At 38.4% G+C, this 15,949-nt stretch overlaps 1 protein-coding gene across 2 annotated transcripts in view; it reads right to left on the bottom strand.

The window, feature by feature from the left end:
- Positions 1-15,949, bottom strand: part of lrp6 (low density lipoprotein receptor-related protein 6) — a 57,803-nt gene that overhangs the window by 21,442 nt on the left and 20,412 nt on the right. For both annotated transcript variants that reach the window (XR_003936799.1, XM_030149078.1), the window contains exons 3-7: positions 13,701-13,898; positions 10,671-10,867; positions 9,799-9,933; positions 6,746-7,142; positions 5,868-6,039 (exon numbers count right to left, since the gene is read on the bottom strand). Coding sequence is in view for 1 of the 2 variants with exons in the window: in XM_030149078.1 (XP_030004938.1) it covers positions 5,868-6,039; positions 6,746-7,142; positions 9,799-9,933; positions 10,671-10,867; positions 13,701-13,898 (1,099 nt within the window). In the remaining variant the exon portion in view is untranslated. The remainder of the gene's footprint in view (positions 1-5,867; positions 6,040-6,745; positions 7,143-9,798; positions 9,934-10,670; positions 10,868-13,700; positions 13,899-15,949) is intronic.

The raw sequence follows: 15,949 nt of genomic DNA, 5'->3' as shown, positions 1-15,949 counted from the left end.
CTACAACTAAATAAATATTCAATAAAGTTTTTAGACATAGCTAAACTTGCATCTTCTCCCACAATGAAAAAACCTCTTTGTAGATATTCTTCATTTTTAAGATTGAACTTTTCAGTCTTGGTCTATTTTCAGTAGCTTCAAGTTGCTGTAACTATATTATTAAAGCCAAGTGGCCTCTGTGTGCATGTATGTGTGCCTGCTTTATAACTAAAGAACTGGGAAGAGCTAGCCTTTGCCTTTTGGAGTACTTCTCTACTCCGCCCGTGCCCAGTCAGACCTGGCCTGTTAACATCTCCCTCCGGACCTCGCCCTCTGGACCCCCCCCCCCCCCCCCGCCAAGTAAATAGGTGATTACATTTTATGTAATTTTTACATGCAATTGTGAAACATATTTGAAGGACACTCCAAATTAATTTCTATCTTAATAATAGAAATATTAGCTAATTGGAGGTTTTGAGGTTGTATTGCTATGTGTGCAAGAAAATGGAGGTCAGTCTTTAGGAATTAGCCACATTTTCACACTTTCCGTGTATAAATATGAGGGAAAATGCAACATTCAGCCTTTTAGGTGAAATGTTCACTATTTCAGATTTAAGTCTAAAAAGCTGTTTCCATCTCCCATTAGGCAAATAAAATGCTTTTTAAAAAAGGCAAAAAAAAAAAATCTTGAGGGAACCTAGGATTCTCTACAAAGCTTTGGAAGTTTGTTCATTTGCTTGCACATGAAAATACACTGATGGAGACACTTATCCAGAGCAAAAATGTTTAAATTAAAAACCACAGAAACAGGTACATGGGTCCAGTCTGGGAGACAGCTGCTCCTGATTTAAACTGTTAGAAAACTTATAAAATCCCATCTGTGCTTAAAAGAAACAACAAGGCTGACAAATTGAACACATGTGACACAAAACATTTAACTTCAGGCCAATACATTTCCCATCCTCGCATGCTGTCACAGTCTGACACTTAGAGAGAATTCTTTAAACCATATTCAGTTTCCATCTGACTTCAGGTAAATTCTCCACTTATACTCAAGTTTCATGGGTTAAAAAAATATTTTGCCATTCCACCCCCTGCTGTATTTTTCCATACATCATTCAGTTTAATTTTTAAAACCACCTTCAGTCATTAAACCCCTTTTCTCATGTACCTTCTTTACTGTCTGCTTTCGTTTACACTCAGATCCAGGTTTTGCTGAGCAGGTCTTTAACAGGAGTGAGATGTCAAAGTTTCTCCCAGGGAAGAAGAGGAAATGTGGTGGCCATATGCTGCTGTTGTTTGTTTGCTCGGGCTGTTGCTTCTAATTAGTGCTGCTGCGATGTGCTGCCAGGTCGCCTGAGCTCTTTGAGCACGCTCAGAAACAATGTGGAAACTCGACCAGCCCCAACAGCTCTGTGGGGGCTTAAGATTTAACTCAAAGAAAAGAGATTCCATGCTGGATGGTTCAGGACAGCGCAAATATTTTTCTGTGTGAACATTCTCAAAATGACGCACAAGGATGACAGAAGTCAAACCCTTGTCAGTCAAGGGTTTGGCGTCTGTGTCATCTTTACATGTTGTGGATTTTTTAAACTAAACCCTTTTCAGACAAATGTAACTTCTCTCTTTCATTCATTCATTTGCCAAAATAATTAATACCAGTAAGAGATTGTACTTCAGGGATTCAAACACTTGACACTGGAATTACTGAGGTAGACCTTTTATGGTCAATTTGATGTTCATTTTATTTATTTACTTACTTAGGTAGTTATTTTGATGTAGATGTTCAGGCTCTACAGTTACCTAAACTGATATGTGATACTGTAAATAGTTAATTTACAGTATCAAACTGATTTTTTCCTGCTCCAGACCATCAGTATTATTATAGGCTTATAAATCCATAGTCTCTTGACCACTACTCTATATAAATATATATGTCAGAGGACATTCAGATTGAAATCAGCTGCAAGCCTGCTGTACCTTTAGATGTATTGTTTTCTTCCACGATCAACCCAAAACCAAAATTTGTTGAATTTACTGTCACATATGACTATGACAAGAGAAGCAGCAACATTGTCAGAGAACTTTTATTTATTTATTTTTAACTTGATGGTCCAGAGCTTGTTTTGTTTTTTAAATAATTTGATCCAAATCAAAATTTCAGGAGTGAAACTGAATGCTGAATGTTGGTCTGACATGAAAAGGTCTAGGTCAGGATCAAATAAGAACCATGATTTGTTTTAGTTAATAGTGTGAAAACACTTCTTGGATGCTTGCTTGAATAAACACAAGATGTTCATTTGATTCAATTCACTAAAAACTGGTTCAACCAATGGCAATGCCATAATGACAAGTATATTAGCAACAAAATTAATCTGTTCAATCATTTTTCTCCATTCAAGCTACAACACGGCAACATTAGATGCACACCTGCTGGCAAACCAATTAATGCCAATTACAACAAGATGACAATAGGTCATTGTAAAGTTCTTTGAAAACATAATGTCAATGGATCTGACTACTGAGGCATATAAACACAAACCTTATTTCAGACTGAGGGTCATCTGATTGTACCAAAGATATATTTTAAAGTTTCTCTCTTCATTTCAGTTTAATATTTCTGCCCAGTTACATCTACAATGATTACATGTAATTGGTAATTAATCAAATTATCAGGAAAAAATAACCTGTTAATAGATCAATTAATGCCAAATATTCTAGGCATCAGTTTTTAGTCACACTATAAAATGATAATTGTAGCTTTCAATGTTTTAGTCAATACAAGAAAAAAGTTTACATTTTTGCTAAATGCTGCCTTTGTTTATGTGGTCAAGCATCTAAAACACGCAGATGGACTTCAGTGTCATCAGTTAAAATGTAAGGAATGTGCAGAAAAGGAAAAAAAAAGCAGAGGTTTGATTCATTTTAGCTGATCAACACAGCGTGGAGCGATGCTATTCGCTGCTCACAGAACAGCCCCTGCATGGCTGGCTGCCATCTTTCAAAACATTCTCTACACTTACCCGCCCCTCTATCTTTGTGTGGACACTCGCTGGCACAATATATTTGCCAACATTAGCAATCACAACCAAATACCTAAACTTAACCCTAAAGTCGTAACCCTTGAAAAGTCCCCAGAAGTGTCAGATCAAACCATAGTGTCCTCACAAAGATGTTAAAAATTTGTCCTCACAACTATAAAAACATACAAACATTGTCTTTCCATGTCTTTAGGGGACACTGCATTGACTTGCATTAATTTCCTAGAGCTGTATCCTAACCTTGAGCTAACACTAACCTGTTTATGACCTTAAAACCAAATTCAAGGTTAGGAAAAGGTTTAATGATTTACATTACAGAGACTTGCGCTTTGTCCTCGTAACCTAAGTTTCTCTTTCTCTCTCTCACACACACACACACACACACACACACACAGACAGAGTGGGCCTCCATGTATAAATATAAAATGCAGTTTCCATCCTCAGCCCAAAGGTCTCTGCTGGTTTGGGAGTTGTGACCACAGTGCGGCGACGGTTTCAGATTCTGGTCTATTCTAAACAGAGCAGACCGCAGCTGGAGAGGACGCCGCAATCGGAACCAGATGTGGGATCTCTCCGCAAAAAACGGCTCTCCTCGATATGTGAGTGGGGGCAACAGGCCCACCAGCCCCTCCATCTCCCTCTGTGGGCCCTCTGAGCGAGACCAGAACCAGCTCTCTGGGTTTGGCTCTGGCTTGTAGGAGGTGGGGGGGGTGGGTGGGGCTGTACCACCCCCGAGAAGAAAACCAGAAAAATACAAAAAACATGTTGCAATGGCGTGAGATGTAAACCGCAGAGAGAGAAAGTTGGAGTAAAAAGGAACAGCGATTTTTCAGCCAGGTCTCAGAACAGTTGGCAGTGTTAATGTGGAGTGTAACAGCCACGGAGACCAGGAACCTTTGAGAAGGAACTCAGGAACTAAAACAAGGTTTGGATTACATCCGTCACCTGTACAACAGGTTCTGGTGAAAAAAAGCCAAATGTAATCTCAATCCAATCAGATGTAACAAAAGAAAAACCCAAATATCATCTGCAGAAACAAAAAGAACACTTGTGTTTCCTTAATGATCCTAATATTTTAGGTTGCCATGGAGAAACAATATGAATATACATCTAATTAGGAATAAAGTCCTAAAACAGGCAAAATTGTTGGTACAAAAAACTAAAATTGTGATTTTGTATATATATATATATATATATATATATATATATATATATATATATATATATGTATATATATACACATATACACTGAACAAAAATATAAACGCACCACTTTTGTTTTTGCTCCCATTTTTCATGAGCTGAACTCAAAGATCTAAAACTTTTTCTATGTACACAAAAGGCCTATTTCTCTCAAATATTGTTCATAAATTTGTCTAAATCTGTGTTAGTGAGCACTTCTCCTTTGTCCTTTGCTGAGATAATCCATCCACCTCACAGGTGTGGCATATCAAGATGCTGATTAGACAGCAGGATTTTTGCACAGGTGTGACTTAGGCTGGCCACAATAAAAGGCCACTCTAAAATGTGCAGTTTTACTGTATTTGGTGGTCCAGGGGGGTCAGAAAACCAGTCAGTATTTGGTGTGACCACCATTTTCCTCGCACAGTCTTCTTCATGAATTCTCTGAAAAAGCTTTGGAGATGGCTTATGGTAGAGAAATGAGCATTCAATTCACAGGCAAAAGCTCTGCTGGACATTCCTGAAGTCAGCATGCCAATTGCATATTCCCTCAAAACTTGTGACATCTGTGGTATTGTGCTGTGTGATAAAACTGCACATTTTGGAGTGGCCTTTTATTGTGGCCAGCCTAAGGCACACCTGTGCAAAAATCCTGCTGTCTAATCAGCATCTTGATATGCCACACCTGTGAGGTGGATGGATTATCTCAGCAAAGAAGAAGTGTTCACTAACACAAATTTAGACAGATTTGTGAACAATATTTGAGAGAAATAAACCTTGTGTGTACACAGAAAAAGTTTTAGATCTTTGAGTTCAGCTCATGAAAAATGGGAGCAAAAACAAAAGTGGTGCGTTTATATTTTTGTTCAGTGTATATAAAGCTGTTTTATTTGTATGATTGAATTTGTGCTTTTTCCATCATAGTGTGATGAAAGGCTTGAAGGCTTTTTGATGACAGTTTTGTTTTTATAGTGAACATTTCTTTTTTCCTTGGCACTAAAGGGAGGATGAATAATAATAACAGCAAAAACAAAAATAAACTAATAGAAAATAACACTGGTATCATGTTTGTTCAAATTATTTTAAACATCATGAATGTATGTAAGTGAATCCCTAAAAATGATTAAGGATCAAAAAAGTGCTCTCACAGAGATATGTCAAAGTAAAAGAAAAAAACATGAAACTGCATGATCAACAGGGAGAAAAACAACACTCAAAGGACTGAATTCTTGAGGGGAAAAAAGCTAATATACTGGGTGAAGCTATAGGTTTTCTTCTTTAATCCATACAGTCCTTATTCTTGGTAAGGAGCAGAGGCTTAAAAGACCGCTTCAACACAGCATGAAGCACAGTGTATCAGGTGCCTCTGCCTAAGCAAACCAGTAGTGTTTCTGTCCCCGTAGTTGAGAGACAATAATATGGACTCTATAAAGACCTCTAAGTTCATAAACCTCATGCTGAATAGATCTGAAATAGATCAACAGATCAATGTTATCAATATCATTGCTGAAACTCAGGCAAGTGCATTTTCTGACAAATATGAAAAAAATAAATAAGAAGAATTTGTTAAATCTTTGGTCTCAACAGTCATATCTAATCAACAAAACTCAGACATGGGTTCAGCCCTCGAAAAAAAAGTAAAGATTGCTCAATAGTGACAATAACCTCAATCTTATCTGTCTTGGCATCTCCCCAGTAGATCTTGCGTTCATCATAGTCAAGTGCAAGGCCATTGGGCCAGCCCAGCGACGTGTTGACCATCACCACTCGTTCCATCCCGTCCAGATCGGCACGCTCGATCTTTGGCACCTCGCCCCAGTCGGTCCAGTACATATACCTGAGCAGGAGGCAAGGAAACCAGTCAGTACAGAAGGAAACAGAGCCAAACTAGATGGTTTGTCTGATCAGAAGGAATATCATTTTATTTGTTTGTGTGAACATTAACACTAAATAACAAAACATTTTATACATTCCCAGTCAGTTTGTGATAACCTATGCATGTCATTAACTCTGTCTTTGCCAGTCCCAAACCCAGATGAGAAAGGATTAGGGCGTAAAGTTAGCGACCTAACCTGCGGCAGCTAACCTATGGCTCAGTTGGTAGAGCAGGTCGTCCAATGACCAAAGGGTCGGCGGTTCGAATCCTGGCTCCGACTGTCCACATGTCGAAGTGTCCTTGGGCAAGACACTGAACCCTAAATTGCTCCCAGTAGGGTCAGGCAGCGCCTTGCATGGCAGCAGTCGCCCACTGGTGTATGAGTGTGTGTGTGAATGGGTGAATGTGAGGAATTGTAAAGCGCTTTGGACACCATGAAGGTGTAGAAAATGTGCTATATAAGTTCAGTCCGTTTACCATTTAACCCTGTGAAAACCCTCATGCTACGGACACAACAGCAAGGGAACCATTGTTTCACGTGCCAGATGACATAAAGAGGACTGAGAGAGATGCAGGTCACATCATCCTTTTTATGAATAAAACAAGTCCTCAACTTCTTTACATGATTAATTAATAAAATGTTATTTTCTGTTCTGATTTCTCTTACCCGGCCATTGGGTCCAATACGATGGCTCTGGGCTCATCCAGGTCTTCAGAAATGAGGATTTTGCGCATGGTTCCGTTGAGCCTCGTCACCTCAATGCGGTCCGTTCCCGTGTCAGTCCAGTACAGATTTCGGGCGATCCAGTCGACAGCAATGCCATCAGGGTGATTCACCTGTGATGTGACCACAAACTGAGCATCACTGCCGTCCAGCAGGGAGCGGCGGATGGCTTTCACATCGTCGTCTGTCCAATAGATGTATCCTTCCACTGGGTCGTAGTCAATGGCGATGGCGTGGCGGATGTCATCCACCTGCAGGATGATGTCAGTGAAGTCTGGTGTGTCCAGAGAGATGCGCCGCAGATCAGTTCGCCGAGCCAATAGCAGCATCTCAGTGGCACCTGGAGAGAGAAGGAAGAATCAGCATCACTCAAATGCAGTATAAATCAAACACAGCACTTCAGACTCATGTGCTGGAGTTTTCAGTCAGATGGAAAAGTCTAGGTCCACAATTTTTAGTTTGTGTTGCTGTAAATGCAATTGTAAAAAAAAAAAAAAAAAATCAAAAATAAAGCTGCAAGTAATTTGTTATGGTCAATCTGGTGGTTAACACAACACATTAATTTATTTTCTTCATCAAAATGATGTAATCATTAATATTAACTCTATGTGATGAATATCACTTGGCTTTACTATTTAACCAACAATCTCCAAGTCAGATGTTACAATTACTATCACAGATGTCATATGGTTTAACAACTTTTCAATAATTAAACATGGAGAACTTTCAAATTTGGAAAACAAAACTCATATTAGATGTTCCTGAGAGAAGTTCTTCACATATCAATTTATCCCTTAGAAATTTGTGCGCTTTTTTTTTTTTTTTAAATAACTCGTTAATTCAATGATGATTTGTGGCCAAAGACTTGTTTAGTGACGTCAAGGTGTTATTGACATCTGACCCCAAAAATCTAATTAGCTCATCCTTGAGTGCAAGTGAAAGTTTGTGCCAAATTTAGAAAAAAAAAACCCTGAGATTGTTTGTGATTTATCATATTCATAGGAAACTGACATGAAGCTGAGATAAAGCCTCTGGGCCAGGCTATCATTGACACAGATGAATAATTACAACTTAGGGTTATTAGATTAGTTTGAGTTTAACCACATTATTTATCAAAGCACAAAGGTAATAATTTTAATGTTAACACAACATGCAGTGTTCTGATATGAGACTAAAAACTGTGAGACTCACTAAAACAACAATTAGGATTAATGTGACATTGAAAATAATTACAACAAATGAGTATTTGGTGTTGCAGATCTGTCCATCACAGTTCAGTTGCTGGAGAGTTTTAGATTTTAGCTTTAAGAGAAGGGGAGCTGTGGCTGCAATCCAGCAGGTCAAATTGTGGCCATGTTTCAGATCTGCTGGAATAGTTAAACCCCCGGCAAAGGAGGCATTGTCTGCAGGAGGAGCATGTGATCTCCTGTTTGACAAAAGCCTCTCGGCCTCTGCTGCTACAGGCGAGGGTTACTGAACCAAAAAAATGTAAATAGAAGAGGCAGAGGGGAGGGTAGGAACGTCCAGCGCTGCCATTCAGGCAGCCAGCCCAGTGATGGAGTGGGGTTACCATGGCAACTAGCCAGTCAGCCCCACACCACTGCAACACTGCTCTGGCCACCAGAGATGATGATGACAAAAAAGAAAAGGAAGAACTTTGGGAGACTTGATAATTTAGAAAAGAAGTAACTGAGGTTTGGTGCAGAGAGAATCTGCCATTTTTTTTTTGTTCATATGAACTGCAGAAACAAAGCTTGTCCACTAATGAATTCAATGTGTGCACTTGGGCAGAATTCTTGTAAACAGTTACATGAGAGGTTTTTGTAAAAAAAAAAAAATATTTCCCCCTTTTCTCAGAAAATAATACATGGTCTTCTTATTCTACGTCTTTGTCTGACGCAGTTCAGAAAATATTTGGATGCTTTCCACTAGTGTGTCTCTGAAGCCAAACAATGAGAGTGTTTCCTGTGCAGGATTTTCAAATTTAAAGTTTCAGTTTAAAAAAAATAAATTTATTAATTGTAGTGTCTCCTTGTTCCATTTTGACACCAATAAGTGACTTTAGAATCAATGGAGGTCATCCACTCCAGCAGACAGTCCATCAGTTTGTGAAGGAGTTGTATTAGGTATCCTTTATATGGATTTTATGTAAAAAAAAAAAAAGAAAAAAGGTGTGTGTGTTTTGTCTACTAAGTCACAGGTTTTGAGCTAAGGTGAAGTTTCAACAGTGCAATTTTTTTATTCATTCATTTATTTGTTTTGAGCAGAAGAAAAAAATCAAACATCTTTTGTGTACAAGGAACTAATGGCAGGGCAAATACATTAATAAACAAAGGTGATCAAGACAAAATAGCAATTGCCATGTACACTAGCAATAACAAAATAAATTCAATATGTACTGCTCAAAAAGGAATGGGAAGAAGAAAACTTATTAAATCCCACCCCCATCTTGCAATACAATAATATATATGGTGCGACAGTAGAAAAACATCATTTCATATTATGCTTATTAATTTTTTTGTGTTACCAGTCACAATCTTAAGGGAAATATTTTTCGGCATTTAGATGAGGCTTTGGATTCTTCCTCAGGTCCAGGAAGCACAGATGTTTGTGTGATCTGTTACTATTATATTTCATTTATCTTTTTTAAGGTGTGAGCCTTTGTTCTCATTCTATAGTTTATAAGTTTAAGTGTTCCATATTAACATTTGGTATTTTACATACCAGTTTTCACTTTAATAAAGATCTGATATTTTTGTCCACCATAGTTTAATAACAACCTGGTCTGTTAAACCATCTCTTTTTAGTCCATCAGAATCTGTAAAGAATTTAACTTGAGTCAATCCAAACAGATCAGGTAAGCTGATGATATTCCACTAATAATAATGTTTCAGAATTAGACTTGTTTAAACTGCTAATCGATGCCTTTTTTAAGGGTCTGAATATGCGACTTATTTTTCAAATGTCACGCATCGTCAGCTTAATGATGTCCTCACCATCTCTGCAGGTCTTTCCGTCCTCCAGCAGCTGGACTCCAGTGGGACAGGCACACTGATAGAAGGGCTTCACCGGAGACAGCAGACAGAGGTGTGAACAGCCGCCGTTTTTCACAGAACACTGACTCGTCATTGCTGAACAGACAAAGATAAATCGGTAAAAAATTTAACAACACATATGCACAGTAATACAAAGGGTTAACTATAATCCTGGAGGACTTGTGAGACTCTCAGATTCTTCATCACAAAGCCAAGCCATTTATGCATAAAATTGCACACTTTTGATGTTTTCTAGTCTAAAAACATGAAGCAGCTGCAGCTTTTCTAAATATCAGCCAGAATCTTCAACGTCAGAGCCCCACATGTTGGCAGGTTTTGACCAAACATCAGAAACTGGTGTCAGGTGTTTAAATCTGGCAGGACGATACGTGTGTGAGAGGCGACAGCTTGAAAATTAACTGTTAATTCTTCCTCTGATGAACCAGTTAATCATATAAAAATGTCTAAAATAGCAAAAAAGGCAATAAAGACATAAAGATCATAACTTTTTGGAGTTTCATTGCTATTATTCATGATGCTGTTACTTGTTATGTGGTTCACTATAAAAATGTGCTTTTAGTGAAACCATTAACTACTGACTGAATTTAATTTGTTAACATCTGACTCATGCTTCTGTTGACACTTTTTTGTTGAATTTCCCTTTTCATGGATATAAATGATTCATGTGAATGAATTTTGTGTATGTGATGTAGTTTTGTACATCATCTGTATTTGATATTTTAAGTGGCATGTTTGAGGAGACTCATCATTATGAGATGATTTTTCAGGTGAGGTGACAGTTCTACAAACAGCTGAAATGACTTTGTACTCACAGAGAGGTTGTCTCTTAGGGCTGAAGACATGAATGTCCATGGGTGAAAAGATGTTGGAGTGGACGACGCGTTGGTTAGCTCCAGTCTGTTTCCGACAGGAGTGGATGGAGTGGGTGTTCCAGTCTGTCCAGAACAGTGTTTCTTCATACAGGGTCAAGGCGAAGGGGTGGGGCAGTTCTCCTTTAACCACCACCTCCCTACAACAGCAGAGAAATACAAGGTGAGGTCAGCTTTAATTATTCAAGCCTTTGTAAAAATGACGGAGGGGTAATGAAAGAATGGTACTAAGATTGATCATTTGTTTTGTTTTTAATTTGGGTGCAAGATTGTCACAATATCAAAATTATCTCAGAAAATATCCAAGTTTCGCTGCACCACAGCACTGTATAATTATTAATATTAACCTGTTACAATGTGTCTTAAAATAAAAACTAAAGCATGTCTAAAAGCGCCCTTTCAAAAATAATGAAATGGGTAAAAATAGCTACACATGCATGTGACCAAAATAAATTAGCAGGAATAAAGGAGCAGGACATCTGTCTTTGGATATAAATAAAACCTTCTGAACAATACAAACAGCAGAAAAAATGTGCACACGTGAGATTTCCAGTCCAGGTAATTTTCTTCAACACCTTAAATAAGCAAATGTACATGATATGTCAATCTAATTTTATATCATGAGATTCTCTGAAAAAGTTTCCTACTGCAACTCTACAAGCAAACCAAGTAGAATGAATCAGAGCCATCAGAGAATGGCAAATCCCCCTAATTGGTAATTGTTACAATTCTTAGCAAAGTTATATTAACCTTAGGCCCTTTCCCACCACAGGAACTTTTGCAGGAACTTTCTGTATTACCCTGAACTTTCAAAGTTCCTGGTGCGTTTCCACCGAAAATTACCCTGGTAACTGACCTTCTCCTGGCCCCGAATTTACCCCGAAGAAGTTCCTGGTAGGGAGGTAGTACTTTCCAGATAACCAGGAACTTTAAGGGGCGGAGCTGTGTGCTGGAGAAGGCTGAGTGGTGGACTAGACTTGCAGCGTTTCCGCATTCTGTCCACCGCCAATATTAAACTCATTTAATTTCCACAAGCTTTGTATTTTGATAATTCGGAAAATGGACTGAAAGAGAAGGTACAACAAATGGACGGATGACAAGGAAATTCAGACGGACTTTGAATCGCCGACACGAAACAAGCGAGTAAAAACTGTTGGAGCCAAATATAAGACACAAACCTAAAGAAATATGAGAAAAGAAGAAGAAACTTATGCAGGATTAAAAGAAACTAAAGGACCACAATGGCTGCAGTGGATCTGACTGTCGAACAAACCAATGGTATGTATATGACACAAATATTCACTGTTTAGTTGGTTCATGCTGTAACAGTAGTCAGCGGCATCAGCTGTTTAGTCCAAAGTGAAGTCCAGTTAACCTAATGCTAACTGGTCAACAGTCTGACACTAAACCTAAATCAGAGAACCGGATGTATTCGTGTTGTTGCCGTGAGCTGAACACTGATTTATTCTGTATGTTTGTGATTTCCACCTGAAATGGACCGGACGGACTCGCCTCTTTTTCTGAACCTGCGGCTCGTTTGTGTCTTCGTCCATCGTCTACTGATGTTTACAACGGCCCAAGTAAGAGATTTGACATGTCACATCACACTGGTAGGAATCTGTCATCATGTGTTCTGTTATTCATTTTAGCATTTTTATTACTTTTCCTGTAGGAAAGTGAAAAAGGGACCAGGACCATGGAGTTCCAGACCGGCTGTCCTGGACTAGCTGGACCACACTCTGGTCCAAAAGCCTGAACCTTTCAGACATGTTTATTTCCCTTTTAATCTCAAGGCAACTTTGTTTTGTTTCAATTTTTAATTAAAAAAAAAAAATCTAACCTAATACTGTCTGTTCATTTACAAGGCATCAAAATATGAGTATAAGTACTTTTATCAGTAATATGCAGTTGAATTAAATGCAGGCATTTGAGTAAATCTGTCTGACTTTAGGGTTGAACCTGGACTATATCTGTAAAACAATAGAAATGGAACAGAACCATCCATCACACTTAAAGTTAGATGTGATTTAGTTTAAGGTATGAGAAATTGAAAATACATGTTCTACCATTTTTAAATACAAATTAAGGATATGTAATGATGGTTAACTTCATTTAAAATGTATTCCAGATGGATTAAGTGATTCAACAACCAGTAAAACATTAAACCCAAACTGTCCACTTAAAGTACTGTCATTTTATTGAACTAGAGGTTAGTTTGTGAATGGACATGAACTGAACTACAGGTTCTGTTACTTCTCCCTCATACATCATCAACCTGATTTGAATAAATTACCCTGAACTTTCAGGTGCGGTGGAAACGCAGTTACCAGGAACTTTTTTACCCCAAAAAGTTCCTGGTAAATAAGTTCCTGGTAATAAAGTTCCTGGGCCTTTTGGTGGAAAAGGGCCTCCTGTCACCAAAATTAGAGGAGGTGAACAAGTTTAGAAAATAGCACCTATATAAACATGTATAAAACAGCATAACATGTACACAGATGGGTGTTCAACAGAAAGAACAGTGAGGCACCCTCTGTACTTGTCATGACTGGACAAACACTGCATCTGTTTAATTAAACCAATGGCAACATCTCTGCTTTCAATAAATTCTAGCTAAATTGTGCCCGAGGAGAAAAATACCAGCCAAATTTCTTCAAATTTTTTTTTTTTTTACTTTATTTTAAATGAGACATTAAATTGCTAAAGTTAATAATAAATGATATAAATACAAACACAGTATTAAACTTACTAACAGAAGTCTTCAAAGTGTAAAATTTATTATATTTAAATTAGAAAATCAAAACAGCAAAACTGGAGAAACATGCGTAACACCAAGACATCTTCATAAATATTTTCAATATAAGAAGTTCAAGCTCTAGGTTTTATTTTATACTTTAACTTCACTCAGACTTCAAACAGGCCTGTGCAGAACAGGAACAGATGACACAAAGGGGTGCAGATGGAGCTGCTACATACCTGGAGGAGCCATCCAGGTTGGAGCGATGGATGAAGTTGTGTTTGGCATCGGCCCAGTACAGTTTCTGCTGACTATAGTCTAGCGTCAGCCCATTGGGCCAGTAGATGTCCTTATCAATGATCATGGAGCGATTGGTCCCGTCCATCCCTGCCCGCTCGATTTTTGGGATCTCACCCCAGTCTGTCCAGTACATGTACCTGGAAAGAAATTCAAAACAAAATGTTTTAGTTTGAGAAACGCTGTCAAGGTAAATAAGGAGAACATAGAGGACTAAACAATCTAAGCAGCAGGAAGAAAAGTCTTAAACTGAACTGACAGGATTTCATTTTTAGCACACGACAGACCAACAGACTGTGGAGGCCGCGATACCACGACCATTATTTTTATACTCCAACCATTAAGTGACCCAACTGTGCCATATGCATCTATGATCATTATGCATCTTATTGATAGCAGCCATTTAATTAGTCTCTGAGCTGCATGTAAAACACTTAACTGCTTTTTTTTAATGCTCATACAAATGTCTGGGGCTGATCTGAGAGCTGATTCTGACATGTTCAGGGAGCAAACACAGAGGAGCGCCTTGGCCTGCATTTGCTCTCTTGTTGGTTGCCTAGCAACAACATCAGCACCAGCAAATGTACATCCTCCACTTGAGACCCAACACTGTCCGTCTGCTTTAAATACATCAAGCTGCACTCAGAGCTGCTCATCCTCTGTTGCTTCCTGGTTCTACTCATAATAAGCCGGGTCAATGGGTGGAGAGAGTAGTAGGACAGAACACGATGCTTAAAGTCACGTACTGAAACATATTGTCAACACTAGAAGACAATGACTGGACAGTCTGCTGCTGTTGCATTGTGCATCTGTATGGTTCATCTGTGCAATGGCTACATATTTTAAAAAAGAGCAGGAGAGGTGCAAGGCAATTCCCAAACATCTTTCACTTGCATGTGTTCACACCACCATCCTGATAATGTCTGGACTTCAGCTGAAGTGGTTCAATAGTAATTTTATTTGAAAGAAATGTAGCACAGAATGTCAATTAGATGTGGGCTCTTTAGTTGCTTGACATGAGCCATTTTAGCAAAAATGTGTTTACAACAGTTACAATCCATCCATGTAGTCATTGTATGCAAGTACAATGACAATAAAGATATTCTAATCCAGGTAAAGACAGTTAAATGTAACCATCAATCTTTCTGTCCATTTCAGCATCTATAAAAACTCTAATCTATAAGCACACCAATAAGCAGACTGAAAGAACATATAAAACAATGGTGAATTAAGGCTAACATTAACTTATATGAATAAATTAAGATGATAGGGTAGGTTGTAATTAAATGATGGTAAACTGCACAAAAAGATTTGCATAACAAAATCATTCCTCACAATCTTGTTAATGCAGTATAGCTGTCTGTCAGGAAAAAAATGTTTTATTCAATAAACTGAAGCGCTGAAAGTCCGACTCAAGAGACGAGGAGATGTCAATCACATCTGTCAATCAACATCACACCGTAGACATCAAAGCTTTCTGTTAGCCCTAAAATCTAATTAACAAAGCATTATTATACAAAAGGACCACCAGCACAGTTATTAGTGGGTACAGATAAAGAGAAAAAGACCAGATTGAGGGCTGGGGGAAAAAAAAAAATCAACTGTGTTTTTTAAAGTTTTGAAATTTTTGGAATGGAAGTCAACTAGAGCCAGAATTTTCTGGAACCTGAATCTAATATCTGTCAGTATTTGCTCCTTGATGGAATTCTGACTGTGAAAAAAGTTGTGATAGGACACTAACTTAAACTTATATGCAGAAAAAAGTGTTATAATTTTGGTGGTCTCCTATTGAGGTTCTTTCCTCTCTGTTGTAAAGTTAGAAAGGCTCTACAGGGAAGAGATATCTGATTAAAAGTCATCACTTAAAACAGATTATAATACCGAGTGGAAACATGGCCGAAGTGCGACACTAGGTTAAATCAGCAGAACAGCCGACATGGGTGGGAGGGGGTGTTTGTGGGAGGTGGGGGTTACTGCTGTGCAGCTAATTCTTCCCTTTGTTTGCTGTAATTACCATCACAGCTGGACTGCCCCTTTATCCTCCCCCATTCACACATACACTAATCTCTACTTCTTCCCTCCCCCAACCACTACCAACACATCGGCACTCCACAGGGGCACAAAAACTGTGTGGATCAAAATGTGTTTGAAGCACTGAGCAACAATAACTGTATAAAGTTGCAAAAGCTGC

The sequence above is a fragment of the Sphaeramia orbicularis genome, chromosome 12, assembly GCF_902148855.1.
Source record: "Sphaeramia orbicularis chromosome 12, fSphaOr1.1, whole genome shotgun sequence".
NCBI lineage: Eukaryota > Metazoa > Chordata > Actinopteri > Kurtiformes > Apogonidae > Sphaeramia > Sphaeramia orbicularis.
The sequence above is the reverse complement of the archived record's forward strand: the minus strand, read 5'-3'. Positions and strand labels throughout refer to the sequence as shown.